General features: G+C 43.3%; 1 protein-coding gene across 1 annotated transcript in view; it reads right to left on the minus strand.

The window, feature by feature from the left end:
- The window catches only part of jmy (junction mediating and regulatory protein, p53 cofactor), a 52940-nt gene that overhangs the window by 17655 nt on the left and 11611 nt on the right, over window positions 1-23674 (minus strand). The window contains exons 5-8 of the mRNA XM_080743777.1: window positions 15615-15788; window positions 3545-3695; window positions 1989-2158; window positions 1099-1264 (exon numbers count right to left, since the gene is read on the minus strand). Of these exons, the coding sequence (XP_080599903.1) occupies window positions 1099-1264; window positions 1989-2158; window positions 3545-3695; window positions 15615-15788 (661 nt within the window). The remainder of the gene's footprint in view (window positions 1-1098; window positions 1265-1988; window positions 2159-3544; window positions 3696-15614; window positions 15789-23674) is intronic.

Consider the following 23674-nt stretch of genomic DNA (forward strand, 5'->3'; position numbering starts at 1 on the left):
TGCATACTGTTGATGCAGGGGTTGACACTAAGGTCTCAGAGGCACTTGCGTGTCGTGCAAGTATAGGTCATGTTCTACTTGCCCAAAGGTCATGCCCACTTGCCCAAAAAGTAAATTGTTCATTAAAAAATGACATGTAAAATGACTGTGCGATAAAGAATATCATACCTAAACATTTAGGTATGCCAAATACCTACATAGCTATGAATATGACTATGGGTTCACACTTGTTATTTTATATCTTTAAGTGTAGCAATAGTGAACAATGTCAACAGTGGTCTTATTTTACATTTCACAGACCAGAAGACAGAGCTTTGGCCACGTTCAGGTTTAGAGAGATATCTGGTGTTGTGTTTATAGACGGTTGCATCCCCTCTCAAACGAGCAGGTCGGGCAACCTGAAAGCAAACTTCACCGGCCAGAAAGTTTAATTTACTTGCCACTGGCAGGTGGGCAACCCTCAGTGTCAACACCTGTGATGTGTCGTTTCTTGACTGTTGAATTAAATAAGTGATTACACTAATAATAATACTAAACAATAATCTGTCTCTAAGTACCGTTCATGTGCGTCCTCACACTGTGGAGCTGTGCATTGAGCTGTATTCTATAAGTACCGTTCATGTGTCTCCTCAGGCTGTGTAGCTGTGCATTGAGCAACAGTTCTATAAGTACCGTTCATGTGTCTCCTCACACTGTGTAGCTGTGCATTGAGCTGTATTCTATAAGTACCGTGTCTCCTCAGGCTGTGTCAGGGCTGTATTAACCATTGGGCCGGTGGGGCCGTTGCCAGGGGCCCTTGGCTCTCAGGGGCCCTTGGGGGAACTGGCGACGCATGTTCATTGACAATTTACTCAAATTAAATGTATACGTTCATTAAAAATCAAATGTGTGGGCCCCTCTGTTGTCTACAGGTGCTTTCTTGGCCCACAGATGATCATCATGGCTTAAAATCTGTGCTGGGTAGTGCGCGTCGGGAGGGAGGGGGGTTATGGTGGAGGGTGGGGGGGCCCCTAAAAAAATGATTGGCCAGGGGCCCTCGCGGGGGTTAATCCGTCCATGGGCTGTGTAGCTGTGCATTGAGCTGTATTCTATAAGTACCGTTCATGTGTCTCCTCAGGCTGTGTAGCTGTGCGTTGAGCAGCAGTTCCTCGCAGCGCAGAACCTCCGCCTGGATGTCGTACAGCTGCAGCTGCAGCTTGTAGTACAGCGCCTCCATGTGGTCCAGGCGCATCATCGCGTCGTCTCCACCTTGTAAACTCTGCATCTGGACGCAACACAATACACAACCAACGCAACATTAGGTCATTAGGATTCATGTACTGTATTACCTTGTGGCACGAGAGCATTTCGCTCGTGGAAAAACACCTGTATTTTCAAAGGAAATACTGTGTTAACGTTAGTTTCGGTGGTCTTGTTGGCAAAGCCTCTTGTAGCATTTATGGTCTGAAGAGGGCACTTTATACAGATGGGTAAAAGGCAGGGGCTCAAGCCCCCTTTGATGTCTATGTGTTCACGTGCCTGGGTCACAGTGTGTGTCAGTACTAGGGATGGGACAATACGATCGTTATTATCGTTTATCGTGATAAAAAACACTCACAATATCATATTATGCACTGGGAACAATTCACCTTTTATTTGCCGAGCTGCATATCCGGTACCATTTAAACCCTCCATTATTGGTCAAACTGACCTGGAAATATGAAAGTCTTTTTTTCACTCTCTACCAAATCTCTTAGAATATCTACAAGTACCTGCTTGTAGATCTGCTATTTTTTGGCAAATGTTTTGCCCCGGGATAATGTTGGGGATATTTTGATTATCGCAATTTCTTTGGTCACAATAATCGCAATCTGGATGGCCATCGTCAAAGTAAAGGGAAACAGCACCCTCTCTGTTTTGTCTCTTGCGTAGCATCAGAGAATCTGTTCTTGAGAGATTACAATAATCGTGACATGAAATGTGTATATTGTCCCATCCCAAGTCAGTACCTGCTCCTTCAGGCTGTTCTTCCGGTGCTCCAGGCTCATCTCCTTGGCTCTCATCAGCTGCAGGGTCTCCTTGGACGCTGCGTACTGCAGCCTCTCCATGCGCTCCACGGCCGACGCCCACGACGACCTGCCCAGCTTCTTCTGGTCCGCGCGCATGCGCTCGTACATCGCTACGGAAACCAGGCATAAACAATGTACACTATATGTTAGCATGTGCTCTCACATGGTTACGGAAACCAGACATAAACAATGTACACTATATGTTAGCATGTGCTCTCACATGGTTACGGAAACCAGACATAAACAATGTACACTATATGTTAATATGCGCTCGTACATCGCTATTGAGACCAGACATAAACAATGTACATTATATGTTAGGGGTGGAAATTTCTGGGTACCTGAAAATTTGATTCAGATTCAATTATAAATTGATTACCGATGACAATAAACACAGTGCTTTCTAATGATCTATAATGAAAACAGATACTCTCATTATCTTTTATTGATAAAACAAATGGAAATGTGTTACTGTCAAATTCTGGAAGGTTATATTTTAAATTAAAGAGTATGCATCGTGGCTGAAGATTTGTCCGGCCTCTTTCTTCTTAACCAGTATTCACCTGCGTGGTCAGCACCTCACCAACCTAGGTGGCTGTGCGCTTCTCCATGTTTTTCTGATATTTTCCAACCTCGACAACATAAAGGCTTCTCAATACTTCCACTGACCAACCAAAATATGTCTGCTGCTCAGGGCAAATAGCAATATGATAGTAACAAACTTCAAATTAACTCGTCCACTGTCAAGAATATTTAATCAAACAACTACAACACTGCCAGCTATCTTTCGTTTTTCCTTACCCCCAAAATGATATGTATTTGGCCTAACCCCCCAGTTTACCTTTCTGTGCTCTGGTGGTGTCTCAGTGAGGTGTTTATCCCATTTAGGGCCTAGAATTATTGAATGCTTTAGCTATTGGAAAATAGCAGATCTACAAGCTCACAGCGCGGCACCGAGTGCCGCGCTGCAAGCTTGTAGATCGTGAAAAAAAGAATCGTGAAAATCTGTGCAAATCTTTGAATATATTTTCAAAGCAAACGTTTGTAACTCAAATTTTGCTTCTGGGTGGTCCCTGGAACTAAATATTTTGAGATGCGGGTCCGTGGCCAAATAAATATCATTTTGGGGGTCCTTCACATGAAAAGGTTTGAGAACCACTGACATAGTAGTCTCTCAAGCTCCAGGTAAGTGAAATGGACCTTTTCTTTGACAATGGCTGGCCAGATTGCTGACATAGAAATATAGGTTTTTCAAAAAACCTTAGAAGGATTCAAAAGACACTTATAGAATCGGGTCAAAATTCTAATTTTCACAATTTAAAAAAAATAGCAGATCTACAAGCTTGCAGCGCGGCACTCGGTGCTGCGCTGTGAGCTTGTATATCTGCTATTTTTAAAGCATAAAATATTGATACACAATAATGTGTGCCCGTTCTAAATGGGTTATACCTTGTGCTCTAGTCTAGTGGTGTCCCAGTGTGGTGTTTATACTGTACCTTTCTGTGCTCTGGTGGTGGTCTCAAAGAACTTGACGGTGAGCTCCTGGATGGAGAGCACGGCGGCGTGAGCCTTCCTCGTCCACTCCTCATCCTCCTTCCTCAGGCCGTCCACACGGCGAGGCCCCAGCCGCTCCGTCTCCAGCGAGATCTGAAAGGATTAAAAAAAAAAAAAAACACTGTGAGATACAGTGTGTACCATGCAATGCCTTGGCCCTTACCAACGCAGATTCTGATACCCTCTACTTGAATATCGGACGATTCCATGACAAGACCTGCCAGAGTATGGAGAAGCATCCCGGTGAAGGTCAGACTTTCCAAGTCACTGGTCCTCTCCACCCTTCTCTATAGTTGTGAGAGCTGGACACTCTCAGCGGACACCGAGCGTAGGATACAGTCCTTCGAAAGCAAGTGCTTCAGAAGGATGCTCCATATCTCATATAAAGAACAGCGGACAAACGACTACGTTAGACAACTCGTTAGACAATATTTTAACTGGAGGGACCCCCACCACCCTGACGAGCACTAAGAATTGAGGCGTTACATTTGGTATAACACGGTTCTATTGTGAAAATAGCAGATCGGCTATCAGCACAATTTCTGCCTCTATATATTTGACAATTTGGACAATGTTTAATTTGTCATTTTACAGGTACTAAAAAGTCCTTAAATTGTCACTTTAGAAATGTGAAAATTTAAACTTTATGTTGGTTTGTTTACAGTTGAGTGAGAAAACAATGTTTCACGTTAAGTTAATCATCTGGGGACCCCCCCAAATAATTTGGGTGTTGTGTGTGATGTGATGATGTCATCAAACGATAAAGTCAACTCAACTTTTTACTGAGTCGAGTCGACTTGCAAAAATCACAAGTCGTTAATGCCCTAACACACAGTGGAAGATGGAGAGCTCTGGAGATCCCTGACACAAAAAAAACAAGCATCCACATAGAGCCCATGGGATGAACTGAGCTGAGCTGAGGTTATTATTTTCTCTAACAACAAATGTACTACAAGATCTACAAGCTCACAGAGTGTCGCAATGTGCATTGTGTGAGCTTGTAGATTGGCTATTTTCACTGCATGGTTCATATGACAAAAGATAGAATAGGGCATAAGTTGTACAAAAAGCCATTGATTTGACCATGTTGTAATACCAGTATGGAGCAGTAGGTGTCACTCCAGGTCAGGGCAAGTGACCATGCAAGGACATGCCTGTGCATGTTTTATGTTAAGTATTTACAGTGATAACCTAAACCAGTGGTTCTCAACCAGTGGTCTGGGGACCACCAGTGGTCCTTGAGGGGGTTCCAGGTGGTCCCCAGCTAAATGATGGAGAGTTGGCAACCAAATGGACCCGTATAGATCTTTAACTCTTGAGAGCATAAAATGAAACCAAATGGACCCTTACAGGTCCATTTGGTTTCATTTTAGGCTCTCAAGAGTGACATTATTGCTAAACATCTGCCTTAATTTACCAGAAATCAGCACTATTAGAGAATGTAGAAGATTTTGATCAACATATGCCTGTCTGTTATCTCTCCTGCTATGGTAACATCATCAATACAGCATGGAATTGCAGACAAAATCATATCAAACGACAACAAAGTAATCTTAAATCTTGGGTCTGAGAGGCTAAATGTCATCAAACAGTAGTCCGTAGCTCAAAGGCTGAATAAATAATGGACCTTGATGTGAAAAGGGTTGAAAACCACTGTACTAAACAATGGATCTGAAACAGAACAGTCAAGGAGAAAGACATGAATACATCAATGAGCTGTGTTCTGCAGTGCAACACAATGTCTACACCACTGACCTATAATAAACTCAGTGGTTGAGAGGTTTACACTCTGAGTGACTGTGGCTTTTTTTCCCTTTCAGCTGGCCGTGTTGCCAGATTGTGCGAGAGAATTAAGCAACGCATATAATATATAGCAGGGGTCTTCAATGTTTTCAGGCCAAGGACCCCTTAGTTGAGAGAGAGCTGAAGCAGGGACCCCCCACAACCTCCATATAGTTTCATTGTTTGACAGCACAATCATGAGTGTATTTTGGATTCGTGTCAAATTTTGTTTTCAGATATTTAACCACTTGAACCGTCAATACTTAATAAACTTGACCTTTCATTCTGTACTTAGCCTGCTCTTTTTCCCATCTACACCAAACCTTTGCCAAGAATAGCAGATCTACAAGCGCACAATGCCTCGCAGCGATATCTTTGGCTAAAGTTCTCTGAATATGGACACTAGGGTTCAAGTGGTTGATTGAAAAAAAAGGAGAAAAGAACATTCTATCACTCAAAGATTTGGAGGACCACCTGTAGTAACTCTGAGGAGAGGACCCCCTGGGAGTTCAGGAGTCATCACCGTGCTGGCTTGTGGTTGTTGTAAAAATTCAATATGTGCCAATTTGTGATCTACAAGCTCATAACGCCTCGCAGCGCGAGGCGTTGTGAGCTTGTAGATCAGCTATTTTTGGCTAAAGTTATCAGAATATGGACACTAGGGTTCTAGAGGTTAAAAAGAAAAAGGAGAAAATTACTTTCTATCACTCAAAGATTTGGAGGACCCCCTGTGGTAACTCTGAGGACCCCCTAGGAGTCCCGGACCCCCTGTTGAAGACCCCTGTCATAAATATTCCGGAGAAAACCTGGAGACTTGACAATCATAAATTGGGTCTAAGGATCACAATATTGCCATGGACACATTTGTCCGTGTACGGACATATTGATGACCCCTGCAAAAATTTGACCTCAACTGAGCTCCTGAAAGGGAGAGTTCACCCCCAAAATGTTCTTTTTTTTCCCCCCATCGATGACTCATCCCATGGAGCCAGTGATTAGAAGAGATTATTTGTGTCTCCATAGGCTCACAGCGGGTCACACTGTGAGCTTGTAGATCTGCAGTTTTGTGCACGACACCAGCGCACTCGAAGCATTACTTCTTTCAGTTGCTGATGCTGAGAATTATCTTTCTTTCTCTTGAAGACACAAAAAAGGGGACATTTACCCACAATCCACCCAAACATGGGTCCCGACCCACTGTTTGGGAACCATTGCTCTAGTCTACACCAAGTCTCTTTGGGGAAATCCCGCTAAGTCAAACGCCGATAAGGCAAACGCTGAAAGGCAAACGCAAATGTACTGCCCGGGTCTCCTACCGTAGTGATCTTCTGCCGTCCCGTTAAGGAAACAGAGTAGCCTCCTTATTTTTTAGCAATACAATGGTTATATGTCACAGTTATTGTGCACGACATTGCAAGCGGCGCGAAGGCCTGTGGACCTTGGTCCTGTTCTTCGTGCCCGAGCTCCGCAGGCGCGAGTGCCCGCGAAGTTACGTAGCCGAGGTGAATGCAATCGTTATATTTATGCCCAGGCCGGCCTGGGCAAGCGCACGATAAACGCATGAATGGAATGAAACACGATGCAGGTGAGCTCACATTTCACCATAACAAAAGAAGGTTTAAAAAAAAAAGGAGTTTGGCTTATCGGCGTTTGCCTTATCGGCGTTTGGCTTACCAGGACGTGCCCGTCTCTTTGTCATGAAAATAGCCAAACTACAAGCTCACGACGTGACGTGTTGCGAGCAGTGGTGTGTTCTAGACTTTTTTTTAGGGCATACTATAATCTATGATCTGCGGCTATTCCTGTGGCCAGGGCAGACGCCAGTGCATAATGCCTATCAGATACGTTACTTTGAAAGGTTCACGAGGGCAGACGCTTTTTCAACAACAAAAAAAAATCTTCACAGCATACTCTGTATACCCGCATGACAGGTAGAACACAGCACTGGTTCCGAGGCATTCTTAGCTTGTAGATCTGCCATCTTCGCAGTCCAACTTTAAATTGGCCCGCTGGCCTAGTGGTCAAGGCGCATACCACATACTAGGCTATGATGCCTGCTGGCGTCGCCGGTTCGATTCTCGATCCGGACGACCTTTGCCACATGTCATTCCCCATCTCTCTCCCCATTTCCTGTCAGTCTACTGTCCTAACAAATAAAGGCATAAAAAGCCCAAAAAACAAATCTTTAAAACTTGGTTTAATGCAACGCCTACTGTTTGCTAATAACAACTCTAAACATGTTACATAGTACAGCATGTTGCTTTGAGGTGTTTTTCTTTAACCACGTTTAAGACCGCAAATAATGAGTCACATGAAATAACGTATAAAGTGTAATGAATCAATCAACTTGGTGATTAGAGATTAATCCCCTGGTATAATCTGTAATTACTAACCCCTTGGTTATTGAGCCACTCAATCCAACACTCGCCTGACCATGAATAATGTAACAGCAGAAAATACAACACCATTCATTCATTCTTTCATAGGGGGAGGGGATATGGTAGTGTGTGTGTGTGTGGGGGGGGGGGGGGGGCAGGCCCGGATTTATATGACATGAGGCCCCTGGGCAAGGGGAAATAAAGAGGCCCTCGTGCGCGCGCAAAAATTCCACCTCCGGTCCACCTGACCACACCGTGACCTCACCTTCGGACCGGCCCGTGCATAATCTGACTGTGTATCCTCATTGGCTCATTGGAAGGGTCTAAAGCGGATACAGAATTGGAGTTTGCGTGCATGTGTGTAGCCTATGTGTGTGGAAAGTACCGGATACATAGAGTGGGCGGGCTTTAGACTGCACTAAGCTTTCAGAGCAGCTACATGCAGTGCGGCCAGCAGAGCGGAAGCTCTCAATAATAAAACAAAATGTACTGTAACTAAACACAAATATCACTTTATTTGGATTGCAATACTTTAAAATGTCATCATTAAATTTACTCATTCAGGGTCTTTTCAAAATGGCTTCCAAGTTCCATAACGCCTCCCTCTCCATAGACTTCCATGTAATTCATAGTGCACAGATCATGCACGCCCATGCCTAGATCATGCACCACGTGTGTCCACACTGTTCACAGCTTTCAAACAAAAAAATCCGAATGGAAATCCGTTCAGGCATTCATGAGCTAGCAGCCATTATGTTTTCTTGAAATGTAAATGTTTGTTGGTATGGGGGTTAAACATGGAATTTCGCGATTGCGATCATGCCTACTAAATTTTTTGAGGTCCAAAAAATATTTTTTGGAATTTTTTTTTTTTTTTTTTTTTTTTTTTTTGAGGCCCCCCTCCCCTGAGGCCCCTGGGCTCGTGCCCACCCTAGCCCAATGGTAAGTCCGGCCCTGGGGGGGGGGGGGGGGGGGAGTGAGAGAGAGAGAGAGAACAAACTTTAGCTAGGTTTAATGTTTAAATGTATATAGGGCTTAAGTGGTCAATGTATGTTTTGTAATAATAATCAAGTTACAAAGTAACTAGTAACAAAAGTTTTACAGTAATTGTAGGAGTAAAAGTATAATATTTGCCTCTGAGATGTAGTGGAGTCGAAAATAAGTAAGTATTGTAAATTGGACATTTCAAATACTACAAAATACTTTTAAAATACAAATGGTCTCCCTTTCCCTGTAAGCTTCATGCTATAGCCCACACCACACAGTAGAATGAGGAAAGAGGCCTACTGTAAAACCTAAGTGGAATTATGGCAACAAGCACTGATTAGTCAAGGTTTTAAAACACGTGGCATGCCCTTGTAAAAGACAGACAATTAGTCCTGATTGCCTCATTTCATAGTTCATACTTGATATGGCAACAACATAAATGTATGATCTCTCAAGCCAAACGGGGGGTTTGCCCTGTTTGACCAGAATGCACCCCCTTCCTTCACAGGTGTTGTCAATGTTACTAATGAAGGCTCTTTTTATGAAGTGTGTACAAAAAAAGGACCCCAATGTAAAAAGCCATTGTGCTTGCTTGTGGTTTAAATCCTATTAGTAGACCTTGTATCTGAATCGTACTGTCTTGTACTTTCCCTATGCAAACTTCTAATAACGTATTCAATCAATCAACCCACTGGTGTAGCAGAGTGTTTCCAGTGAGCCAACAGGCACAATAACATATCAGCACCCTGACTCTGTTTGAGCAGAATGGAACAGAGCCTTCGTTAGTATCATTGTTAACACTGACTCTGTTTGAGCAGAATGGAACAGAGCCTTCATTAGTATCAAGGGTAACAGCTAAGGAAGAGGCCGAATTTATTTCCAAAATGCTGTGCATTGAACCCAAGAATGCAATGGTGTGATTTGAGGAGAAGGTTTGGGGGAAGCACCCTGACAACAGCTGTATGTGAAACAACTGAAACTAGAACTCCCACAACGAGCTTCACAACGTACTGTTAGGACAAACAACATGTCTTATTCACCATGCCCTCTGACCCCGCCGCACGAAACCAGACACTGATGCAATGCAACCTCTCTGCATGGAGAGGACCGTCACACAACCTCTCTGCATGGAGAGGACCGTCACACAACCTCTCTGCATGGAGAGGACCGTCACACAACCTCTCTGCATGGAGAGGACCGTCACACAATCCTAATAGTGGATGATAGTGGAATTCAGGCAAGCGCTGCCCTGTTTGCGATCTCGTTGGCTGAATGCAAGACCGATAAAACATGGACACCGCCATTACTTTTCCAACAACCGCGTTGGAGGTGTGCAGACTCAAATGACCTTGAGCCACGAGAGGCACCACCAAGTGAGCGAGTTGCGGTGCCAAACGTTGTGAACGCCACAATAAGCCCATTACCAAGATGCACCACAATCTTTCATGGGCAGATGTGACTTATGGGGCTAGTACTGTTACTGTAAATAGTAATAAAGAAATTGCCGGCTTATTGTGTCTAAAAATACATATTTAGCCACTTGCCACCGGATTTTACTGTAATCAAACTCGCCAAAATGGCTATATTATAGAAAACAGTAAATGAAAACATTAACACTCATCTTTTCCTTTGTCTAATAAAATATGAACCCTTGTTCCCACACCTGTTGTTTTCAAAAACAGTTTGAGAACCACAGGTATCATAATTGTATAGCTATAGCAGACACAAAGTCCACATACCAGCCCTGACAGTGTGATAAACTCGTTTCCGATCACAAATGTGAAGGAACTGATTCCAGTTCCTCAGTGTTGGATCCAGTTTCGGAATCCCAACCCTATGCGATACTTGGCACTCACATCAAAACCTCTCTCTGCCAAAATCCACCATCATCATCGAACACCATGCAAACTCTATGCAAATGCTGCATCCTGTCTACCTGGCTGGCTGAGAGCTCGCTCTCTCTCTCTCTCTCTCTCTCTCTCTCTCTCTCTCTCTCTCTCTCTCTCTCTCTCTCTCTCTCTCTCTCTCTCTCTCTCTCTCTCTCTCTCTCTCTCTCTTCAATTCAAAGGAGGTTTATTAGCATGACAAAACACATGTTTTTACTTTGCCAATAGCAAGAGTCGATTAAAAACAATTAAAAAGTAAGAGGTTTGTGAGCAGTTAAAAAGGAATGCATTAATGTGAAAACAGAGCTACTGTAATGACACACACAGATATGACACACATCACAGCTTAGGAAAAAAGACTGGCTCGCAAATCCGCAAGTGTTCACTTGTAATAATTATAATAATAATTTGTCATCACTTTTCAGGATAAAAATGGCAAAAGAAATAAGCTCAAAAAACGTATATTTTCGTAATATTTTCTCTTTTTAGTCCCCTTGTTTAGATGTGTACCCTGTACTGTAGCACATTGAGAATTGTTTTTATTACTACTACTACTACTACTACTACTACTACTACTACTACTACTAAATTATAGCAGCATTTCTTTTTAATAGCAGCTTTTTAAAACAGTGTTTAAACTAGTATCTCTGTTCATGTGTACAGCAGTTACAGTAGTATATGCAGGAATACACATAATGATTAGCAGTCTTTAAGGTGGTCGTATGCATCCTTCTCCTGTCACAACAGCCCAGATCTATTACTAACCCTTCCCCTTTATTCACATTAATAAGACAATGTACATTAACACTAAATACTGCCCGTCCCCCATGCAGGACAGTATACATTAACATTAAATTCATGCAGGTCAGCATTTATGTGAGAAACCAAATGGCCCCTTTGTGTGTCTGCAAACACGAGGAAGCCTTTTATTTGCATACAGCTTTTGTTTTGTTTTCAACCGTTGGAATTGCTCTGAGGGGGGGGGAACAGGTGGAGGGGCATCTGTCAAAGAGTTTAACCCTCTCAATGGAACTGACGGAGAAAAGGACAAACTGGCTGGGAAGACTGCAACCTTCTTTGATGTTATAACAAACCAAAATATAAAAAAATAAATAAACTTACTGAAAATGTGGAAAGCGCCAACTCCCAATAGGCTCTTGTCCATTTAGGCCTTGAATTATTTAATGCTTTAACTATTGAAAAATAGCAGATCTACAAGCTCACAGCGTGGCACTCGGTGCGAGCTTGTAGATCTGCTATTTTTGAAAAATCATGATTTTCAAGCCTTTGAATATATCTTTTTAAAAGCGAACATTTGTAACTCAAATATTTGCTTCTGGATAGTCCCTGGAACAACGTATTTTGAGATGGGGGTCTGCGGCCAAATATCGGGTAAGTAGTGAAAATAGCCGATCAACAAGCTCTCAATGTGGTGCAAAGCAATGCGTTGTGAGCTTGTATATCTACTATTTTCACTAGTTTGGGTTGGGCTAATGTGTAATTTCTCTTTTGGGTTACACACAGGCTAAACATTTTCGAAACCACTGGTGCAGCACATGCAGTGGTTCTCAAACGTTTTGATGTGACAACTATGAGAATGCAAAAATGGAACCAAATGGACCCTTACAGGTCTGTAAATCAGAGCGTGTACACATGGAAAGAAATCGACCCTTACGGCTCCATTTGGTTCCATTTATGCACTCTGAGTAACCAAGTGTTCCTTGAAATAAAAAATAATTGTGATTATGTCAAATCATTGCAATTAGACTATTATTGCGACCATCAGGTCGCAGTTAATATCAAAACCTCGACCAGCTGTCCGTCAGTCCGTCAGTCTGTCTGTCACACGTCACACTTTTCCCCTGCTCATATCGGGAAAGTCCCAAAAGCGCGAAGCCCGAAAGCGCGAAGTGGGGAAATGTCTCCTACCGCACCGTTAGCGCGAAGTGGGGAAATGTCTCCTACCGCACCGATATTGTATGGTAGTACAGCTCCTTGTGAACGTTGATAATATGCAGTGCTCGATATTGTATGGTAGTACAATGTCTCTCTTTTCATTCACATGCTCCACTGTGCACGCACTGAGCACGCAGCTCATAATATGCAGTGCTGTCTGCACTCAGCTTGTCTCGCAAAATAGCTGATCTGCAAGCTCACAACACGTCGACAACGTGAGCTTGTAGTAGCCCTTCACAATAAGGGTCCAGGAAGATATATTGTGTTTTAGTACAATAGTTTCGACAGGGGGCACCCTTTTTCATTTAGTCAAATATATTGTGTGGTTGTGTAGTTTCTTAGGGCTTAAAATGTCCTCACGCCTCCCCTCCCCCCGCAAAGTGAAGCCGATAGCCGAAGGGTGCTAATAGTCGGCTAATAGCCTGCATTTGCATGCATACGTATGCATTTCCCCACTTCGCGCTAACGGTGCGGTAGGAGACATTTCCCCACTTCGCGCTTTCGGGCTTCGTGCAAAAGGTACGCACCCCTCATATCTCCGCAACTGTTGCCCCGATCCAAGCCAAATTTTGCACACACAATCCTTGCCTGCCAAACCACAACCCCATCAATTCTCACATGACCCTCTTCTAGCGCCACCATGAGGCCGGTTCTTGCAAAACACATTTATGGACACAGCTCCTACACATTTTGCCCTAAAACCACGCTGCGACCTGACGGTCGCTTATCTCCTGATTAAGGAGTCTTACTGGTGTAATAATTGTGACAAGCCTAGCTGGTAGGTAGGCTACAGCTGGCGTTACCTCAGATTACCTCCGAAACTATCTCACCTCCTCATAATGAACCAGTCAGATTATCCATATATCCTGTTGCGTCATGTGTCTTTCAGCACTGCTGTCCAGGCAGAATCATGTCAAACAGTGTTGCACACTTAAAACAGCAGATCTGCAAGCTCACAACGTGTGACGTTGTGACGTGCTGTGGAGCTTGTAGATCTGCTATTTCCAGTGTGTGACACACCGCTGTGCAATGAAGTATAAATCGGGCTTCATTGTCTGCCAGTAAAGTGACATAAAAACTGCCTCCGTTTGAAATGTGATATTTCTGTGAAACTTCAAATGGCTGCAGGCGGGACTTGCTTACTTAAGGGTGGCAGTGTGTATATTACTTAGGTTTTTATGGGCGTATAAATAATAGTAGGAAACATGTTTGTATAGGAAGAGACTAGTTTTTACTTGGCTTCGTTTTAGTCAGAAAATGAAGGAATGCCTTGAATTATAGAAGATGAAACTAAAACTTTGCTTTGAACGAGTATTACCCTCTTCTGCTTCGATGGTGGCTGAGGCATTGTTGCGTGCAGATAGGATACTAGCAGCAGCCCTACTGAAGCCAACATTATGTGTTGCTTAGTGTATGCGTCTGTGCGAGGTGTGAGGACGCATTTGCACACTCACTTGTAAAACTGGTACAGTATGCAAAGTAGCCATTTGGGGGTTACCATTTACATGGCTCATGAATCGAGGGGGACATGTGTTCTAGCGTGCACATTCAAACCTGTGCTGGTGAGTGAAAAATGACCCTAACCCATGCCATGGGAAGGCAGTGTAGCAACCAAAACACCCCGATAATAATACAAGTGTGTGCGTGTGCGCGCACAAGCTTTAAATAGATATATTCACAGACTTTGAACAAGATTTTTCAAAAATAGCAGATCTACAAGGTCGCAGCACGGCATATTCATACACAGAGGCAGAGGAAACCATGAAAGCCAATCAGACTCCCTCTTTCCCACTGCAGCGGGCAGAGTGCCTTCCACAGTTCCGCACTTCCGCCAGTCCTGTTTTACCAGTCGCGCCAATGAACTGCAGCGGCGGAGGAGATATCTAGCCTTTTAAATCTGTGGTACCCCCCTCCAACTGTATATGTAAATATATATGTTTTCTCGTGCCAATACCCCCTTTTCAACAGTTTTTATGTTGACACTTGATTTGTGTGTGTGTGTGTGTGTGTGTGTGTGTGTGTGTGTGTGTGTGTGTGTGTGTGTGTGTGTGTGCGTGCGTGCGTTAGGGTTGTTCGATTAATCGATTTTTAATCGTAACCCGGTTTTTTTCCTTTGGAAGATTTAAAAAAATGGAAATCGTAAAATCGATTTTCACTTTAATTAGGGAAATTCTTACTCATTGGAGCCTTGCACGCGCAAAAAGTACACAGCCCCGTCCTCCTAAAGCAGGACGACAAGGTCCGACACCAAATTAATACCTTACTTTCTATCTGATGTGTAATTTCTTTGATGCGTGTTTAGCGCACGTCAGACTGAGCAGAGTTCACCACCGCACTGTGCTCACTCGCGATGGTTCAAGCAGCAAACAGAACAAAACGCTGCTGAGCTGGTAAACTTACTTACTTGTTGTAGTTTGAAAGAAGCTTATTAATTCTGTGTTACCCACCTACTGACTGTAGTCTCCTACTGTCCCTGTCACTGTGTTAATTTTGCGTCGGGAAGCGAAGCGCTTCGCCTCCGTTTACAATCAGTCAACATCTCCGTGCATGAGTGGTGCAGGGCAGGGGCGTAGCCAGGAATTACATTTTGGTAGGCGAAATGCCTACCAAAATGCCTCACCAGCCTCCAAGAGCTGGCTTGTTTTGGCTGTTTTGTCACTCACTATTGATAATGAAACACTAAGGACGCTAAGTTGTATGTGATTGTTGCACAACTAAAGTTATTATTATTAATACCCTTATTGTTTTATTGCATTTTGCTATTTGGCTATATAAAAAAAATCAAAAAATGAAACAATAATGAAAAAAAAAATCATTTCCTTGCATTTTTTAAATGAAAACAAAATAGTTGAAACAATGTATTATTCTTTTAACAAAAAATCGAAATCGAAATCGAAAATCGGGATTTCAGAGAAAATAATCGAGATTTTATTTTTTGGCCATATCGAACAACCCTAGCGTGCGTGCGTGCGTGCGTGCGTGCGTGCGTGCGTGCGTGCGTGCGTGCGTGTGTGTGCATGTACCTTTATCTGCTGCTTCCTCAGCATGGCCATCTCTCTCAGGTCTCTGTAGGGCTGCAGCAGGAAGTGGTAGAGCTGAGTGGTGGCCTCCAACAGATCTCCAAACACCTGGTCCTCCTCAGAGTAGATCTGCAGCAGGTCTACCATGCTGTCCAGCGCTCGGTGCTTCTCCAACAGCTGCACACACACACATGGTAGAGAGACATCATCATCATCATCATCATCTGAGGCTCATTAACAACTAAATCAGGGGTCTTCAACATTTTCAGGTCAAGGACCCCTTAGTTGAGAGAGAGATGAAGCAGGGACCCCCACAACCTTTTCATATAGATTCCATATAGTTTCATTGTTTGATAGTATAATCATCAGTGTATTTTGGATTCACGTCAATTTGTGTTTTCAGATATTTAACCACTTGAACCGTCAATACTTAATAAACGTAACTTTTCACTCTGTACTAGTCTACTATTTTCCCCTCTACGCCAAATAGCCGATCTACAAGGTCACAACGGCTCACAGCATGAGACGTTGTGAGCTTGTAGATCTGCTATTTTTGGTTTGGTAAGTGGTTAATATAAAATCACACAAAGATTTGGAGGATTTGTGCATTACCCTGTAGTAACTCTGAGGACCCCCTAGGGGTACCGGACCCCCTGTTGAAGACCTATGCATGAAATGGTAAATGGTGCATTTATATAGCACCTTTATCCAAGGCGCTTTACAGAGATTGTGCATTACATTCACCCATTCACACATGCATTCATACACAGATGGCAGAGGAAATCATGCAAGGCACCAACCTGCTCACCGGGAGCAACTAGGGGTTCAGAGTCTTGCTCAAGGACTCTTCGACACTAACTCTGGGGGAGCCTGGGATCAAACTGGGAACCCTTCGGGAACCTTCCATTTCCTAAGACAGCAACTCTACCCTTGAGCCACTGCCACCCAGTGTTAACCACTCTCTCAGAACCGGACTTGCTTTACAACTGTACTTTGATAACTTTCTTCTGTCGATAGTACACCAATTCGCTAATAATTGACTTTTTCCAAAAATAGTTGATCTACTGTACAAGCTCACAACGTGTCGCGAGTCCTAGAATAGGCATGCTGCTGGGTTTAAAGAGGTTAAATGTTACGTAAAAGGAGTTCATGAGTTCATGCGCTTTTACTTTGTCAAACTCTACATCACGTTGTGAGATTGTAAATCGTCTATTCGTGATTTCGTGAATAGCCTAAGTATAAAATAAAGTGTAGTTGGTTAATGAATGTTTTTAAATAATCACAGTGATACAAGCCTCCAAAGTAGCTCCGGTAGTAACTTACGTTGTCAAATAATTGAAAGTGAAGTAAGGCACAACATTTGCCTCTGAGATGTACTGGAGTAGAAGTTAAGTAGAATGTTAGGACAAAATGTACCAAAGTAGAGTAAAAGTATTTCAAAACTAAACAAAGGTACAGTACTTGAGTGCACAGTCATGTACTTCAGCTACTTCCCATCAGTAGGTCTGAATAGTGGCTCTTTTATGGCATTTCCACGTGGCCAGTACTTTGGGGATTAAGCGTGTGTGTGTGTGTGTGTGTGTGTGTGTGTGTGTGTGTGTGTGTGTGTGTGTGTGTGTGTGTGTGTGTGTGTGTGTGTGGACACTGGTCCATTCAGCTCTTTAAAACACTACTCTACTGTTTACGTAGGGCCCTGCGTTCCCACGGCAACCGCTGGGCACACCCCTGCAGCAGCTGTTGCTCTGGGGGAAACCCTGTACATGCATCCATCTGGATCTACATCCCGCAAAGCTTGGCCAATGTGACCCTGGGCGTACAACAAACTTGGAGAGATTTGTGCCAAGATGTAGGCCAGATGTAGGCCAGATGTAGGCCACACTTCAGAGCCCGGACAACGTGCATGTTGAGAAATGTGTTGGAAAAAATAAAAAGCAGAAATAGCAGAGATGTGAGATGTGTGCCAAGATGTAGTTCAGATGTATTGTAGGGCTGTCACAATTATTACATAATCGTCTAATCGTGATTATTTGACATTATCGCAATTATTTTGTCATAATCGTCATAATCGTGAATGTTGAAAAATGTCAGAAATAGCGGAAATAGCAGATCCACAAGCTGAGCTTGTAGATCGGCTATTTCCACTATCAATGTTGTTTTTTAAGTAGTACGTTGTCAAATATGTCAGTAATGTATTTGTATATTTAGGTTATGTGTCATATCTACCATAATGCAACTTCAAAGCCTAAAAGCCAAAAAGAAATGTAATTATCAACGACAAATACACAATTAAATCGTTAATCGCCAATTATTTGAGTGACAATTAATCGTCATGTAAAATTTTATATTGTGACAGCCTAGATGTAGGCCACACTTCAGAGCCCGGACAAAGCCAGATGTTGGAGCTTAGCTCCTTGCCTCCTTCCAGGAACACCTCTCAAAAACATCAAGCCATAGGTTTATTTATAGCACCATAGTAGCCGTCTGGTTGTGGTGGGTCTTCAACAGGGGGTCCGGGACCCCTAGGGGGTCCTCAGAGTTACTACAGGGGGTCCAAATCTTTGAGTGATAAAACCTTTTTTTTTTCTTCTTTTTTATATTAACCACTTGAATCTATAGTATCCATATTCTGAGAATCCAAAAACAGCAGATCTACAAGCTGTTGTGAGCTTGTAGATCGGCTATTTTCGGCAAAGAGGTTTGGTGTAGAGTGTAAAAAGAGCAGGCTAAGTACATAGCGAAAGGTCAAGTTTATTAAGTATTGAAGGTTCAAGTGGTTAAATATCTGAAAACACAAATTGACATGAATCCTAAATGCACCGATGATTGTGCCTATAGAATCACTGAAAAGGTTGTGGGGGTCCCTGCTTCATCTCTCTCTCTCAACTATAAGGGGTCCTTGGTCTGAAAACGTTGAAGACCCCTGCTAACACGATGCTATTGTAATCTGTATAGCAGTCTGTTTGGTGGGGAGAACACCTCAACACGATGCCAAAATGTCTGCAGCCAGCAGGAGATTAGGAGGTGCGGTGCTATTTTTACCACGTCAGTCAGTGAGGCACTCAGACTCACACTTCCGTCTCTCTCTCACCACAGACTGCAGCATCATTTGGGGGGAGGAGGGTGTGAACTTCTCCCTACTGCAATGGTTCTCAGGCCGCGACCGCCCAAAGTTTTAACTGGGGACCCTCCCAAAAATGATGCCTCTGTAAAAGATTATCTTGTAGTGTATGATGCTACAAGACTGAGCCCAGTTTTAGACCAAGACTGACTTTTTTTTCCTCCTGTCTCAGTGTCTGGAGCAGAAAAACAACTCAACTTTATAGTAAGCCAGCTGCCAACTGTAATTAGTTACTGTACACTGACTTCCATATCAGAGTCTAAGTGTAATGACTGTACACTGACTGACTTCCATAGCAGAGTCTAGAGAAGAAAGACCCCGGCAGCTCTCCTACTGAATGTGTTCCAAGACAATGTATTGAAATAGTAGGCCTACGGAAGAGAAAGAGCAACTGATCTAGTATAAAAGCAGCTCATATGTGTGTGTATGTGTGTGTGCGTGTTTGTGCACACGTCCGTGCGCACGATAGAGGTGTGAGAGAAAGTGAGAGAGGTGCGAGTGTGTGCGTTACACACAGACAAACAAAACATAATGAGCAGGCAGGCACATCCAGGAAAGGACTCTCACAGGAAATTAAAGTGTAGTTGTTATTTGAGCTTTACTTCCTGATCGTGTTTAAACCAGTGGTTCTCAAAATAATTCACGTAAAAGGACCCCCAAATTAATATATAACGGGCCCCAGAATACGATCTGGAAAAACATATTTTGTGTCTGGCACTCCCATTACAAGATTTGTGTTGTTAAAATGTTTCAGAATTATTCCAAATATTAGATTTATTCTCCAAACTGCAGAGACCAAAAAGCTGTTTTTCTAGTAGGTCTGGAGGCATCGCGGATGACGGAGCCTGCAGGCCTGTAATCATTGCAGACAGCATCACTCCTTAGTGATATACTGTATGTCCTACTTCTAAGAAACTACACTGTCATGTCTTTGTAGCAGGGAGTACAGAATAAAAACATGCCATGGACATCCCGTGTTCTCATGTCTCATCATCATTTACCGGAAGCTGTTCGCCCTCATTGTAATCCAGTGGTTCTCAAAGTGGGCAGCAAAATGAGTTAATATTTGCTTTAATGTTCCAGAATTATTCCAAATATTAGATTTATTCTTTCAAGATTTCTTGTAAAAAATAAAAGCTCTACAAGCTCCCAAAGCGTCGCGGTGTGAGCTTGCAGATCGCCTATTTTCAAACAATAATGGATTGCATTTTTATAGCACTTTAAGCAAGTTGTGAACTCAAAGCGCTTCACAATGGTCCATTCATTCCTACACACATTGGGAGGTGAAGCGGCGAACAGTCGACACCAGCGTTCTCACTTCCCACATTCACACACTAACGGTGGCAAAGCTGACACCGACCCACTCATTGGAGGCCATGTGTGGTTCAGTGTCTTGCCCAAGGACACTTACACATGTGGACAGGAGGAGCTGGGAATCTGGGATTCGAACCGCCGGCGCCGACCCACACCATCATTGGAAGACCTGCTCTACCTCCTGTGCCACAGCTGCCCAAGTAGCCAATGTATAGGCTTACTCACTTCTTTTGGCCTGGTTTTCATACGCCTAGTTGCTTATTTCTGTCTGACAACACTGGTCTTCCGGTTTGTTCACATAAATCACAAAAACAAGGTCCCAGACCCAGACGAGCGTACAGTACACTGGTGAGTAATGACAGAGCCTCAGGTTAGACTGGAAGCTGGAGCTTCTAATTACACTGCAAAAACAACACTTCTGGCTGTCAGGGGCTGAGAATAGATCAGTGACAAGGAGGTATGGCTAACAGTATGCACAGCGAGGCCTGTCACCATCATCACCGGACTGCAATCGTTTGACATAATCCCAAATATTTTTGCATAATTGTCATAAACGTGCATGTTGAAAAATGTGTTGAAAAAATAAAAAGCTGAAATAGCAGATCTACAAGCTAACAATACATCGCAATGTGACGTGTTGTGAGCTTCTAGATCAGCTATTTCCACTATTATTATTTGATATTGATAATTTTAACAGACATTATTTGATAATTTTAACAGTCACGCCCCATTTCCCATACAAACCCATTCATCAAATCCTAACCCTAAACCATTAGTCACTAGTTTTGCATCTTTGGCACAAGCACAGCGTGACGGGTGAGTTTGACACACACGCACGTGTGTGCACTTTGCACACACACACACACACACACACACACACACACACACACACACACACACACACACACACACACACACACACACACACACACACACACACACAACACACATACACACACACACAGTCTGTGCTTCAGTGCTCCTCTGTACAACAAGCTTCCAACATCAGCCCGTCACCAGCTGATGACATCACACAGCATGTTGACATTCTGCTGTGACATTCCCAATGCCCACAGAGTGACATGACACACACACACACACACACACACACACACACACACACACACACACACACACACACACACACACACTGACATGACCTTACAGTGTCACGGTGTCAACCAGTCCACCGTCCTTCTATTCAACCCACGCTGGTGGACACATAATGGCCAACTGTAAAACGAGTGAAAGTTGCTCTGTCAAAGTTGGACTCGCATTAAAGTACTGGAGCAACCACACACACTTGAACCTTTAACACACACACATACTGTACACACACATACTATATTTACAGTATATGAGATACATAAAAGTTTCCTGTGTAAATAAGCCAAAAAGCTTACTAGGATCTCCGTTTTAGTTGACCTCGTCGTACCAGTGAACTGTACTGTCTGTCATGAAACTGTATCTTTTCCTATGCAAACTTCTTATTGTCTTAAAATCAATCAATCAATCAATCAATGTACAGAGAGAGAGAGAGAGAGGGACTCAGATTCCTGCCAGCGAGTCCCCGGTTTGATTCCGCACACGCAGACCTTTGTGGCATCATGTCACACCTCGACTCTTTCTCTCTCCCCATTTCCTGTCTCTCTACACTGTGGACAATCAATAAATAAAAAGGCAGGAAAGGCCTTACAATAAAAGTGTTCAAAGAATATCGTAGCTGTTCATTCTATTTAGTCTCTAAAGTCGGCTTTTGCAACAACTGAAGCAAAGCGTTTGTCCACCTTCCGCTCCCTGATCTAAACACAACATCAGTCTGTCTCGTGTCCTCCAAACTGATCAACACAACATCAGTCTGTCTGTCTCGTGGCCTCCCAACTGATCAACACAACATCAGTCTGTCTGGCGGACTCCAAACTGATCAACACGACATCAGTCTGTCTCGTAGCCTCCCAACTGATCAACACAACATCAGTCTGTCTTGTGGCCTCCAAACTGATCAACACAACATCAGTCTGTCTCGTGGCCTCCGAACTGATCAACACAACATCAGTCAGTCTGTCTCGTGGCCTCCGAACTGATCAACACAACATCAGTCTGTCTCGTGGCCTCCAAACTGATCAACACAACATCAGTCTGACTCGTGTCCTACAAACTGATCAACACAACATCAGTCTGTCTCGTGGCCTCCGAACTGCAGAGACCAAAAAGCTGTTTTTCTAGTAAGTCTGGAGGCATTGCGGTCGGATGATGGAGCCTGCATGCCTGTAATCAGTGCAGACAGCATCACTCTTTAGTGATATACTGTACAGTATGTGGTACTTCTAAGAAACTACTCTGTCATGTCTTCTTGGCAGGGAGTACAGAATAAAAACGTGCCATGGACACTCCGTGTTCTCATGTCTCATCATCATACAGGAAGCTGTTTGCCCTCATTGTAATCCAGTGGTCCTCAAAGTGGGGTCCAGGTACCCCAGCAAAACGAGTTAGCACATTTCGTGCCATAGACAGAGATCTTTTTTTTTTTTTTCAAAAGTAGGCACTTGTGTGCCAAAAGACATAGATTTCATAAAAGACGTGCACGTGATCGCCGTTGGAAAACACGCTAAAAACAATGAAAGTAAACGATGGCACTAAACCATTGGATTAATTCAAAATAGCTGGCAAGAAATGTGTTAAGATAGCATTAACCTTTTAGATCTGCCATTTTCAAAAAAAGCGTTGTCATTTTTTGAAAACACAAATCTTCTTTGGACAAAATATCTTCAGATGGGGTTCCGCCACAAGGGCTTGGAGCAAAAAGGGCATAAGTGACAACATTTATATTTTTTTCACAGGACAGCTTTTCATTGATTGTAATTATTTAATTAAAAACAACATTAAAAAGTATATTTTGAAATACATTCATTGAAGCCTAATCTGTATAGTAACGACCTTTAAAATAACGACAACATATGAAACCTAGAATCCGTATTTCTAAGGCAAGCATTGTGCAAGAAAATAGACAAAGGTTCTGTGAACTTGTTGATCTTCTATTTTCCGGAAGATGTTTGGTGTCGAGTGAAAACCAACGGGAGGGTCCCTAGTAGGGAGCCCTGAGGCACTCCGTACAGCTAAGTGTAGGGTTTAAATGTGTGAGTGGGAGATCAGATAGACGCTTCTGAGAAACACTGCACGTGGTGGCTTTGTGCCAGAGCCATGCTGTTGTTGTACTCTGTACTGACTGGTTATTCACAAACAGCACAAAAACACTGTCAACAAAGTGTCAACCATGTCACAGCTCAACAACGAGCATGGGGACTGTGAATGTGGACTGTTCATAATAGGGAGCCGTGCCCAGATACCTGTTAAACTGCTTCCCTATAGCAGGGGTTCTCAACCTGTGGCCTGTGGGTCGGGAGTCGGGACCCCCTGAGGAGTCAATGGCCTCGTGGTTAGAGTGTCCGCCCTGAGACTGGGAGGTAGGGGTCAAAACCCCGGTCGGGTCATACCAAAGACTCTGAAAAATGGGATCCAGTGCCTCCCTGCTTGGTACTTAGCATCAAGGGTTGGATTGGGGGAAGTCCCTGCATACTAGCATCACTAGCGTCCAGGTGGGACAGCACTTCTACATCAAGCTGCCTCATGC

This window comes from Nannobrachium achirus, assembly GCF_963921795.1.
Source record: "Nannobrachium achirus genome assembly, chromosome: 15".
Taxonomy (NCBI): Eukaryota; Metazoa; Chordata; class Actinopteri; order Myctophiformes; family Myctophidae; genus Nannobrachium; species Nannobrachium achirus.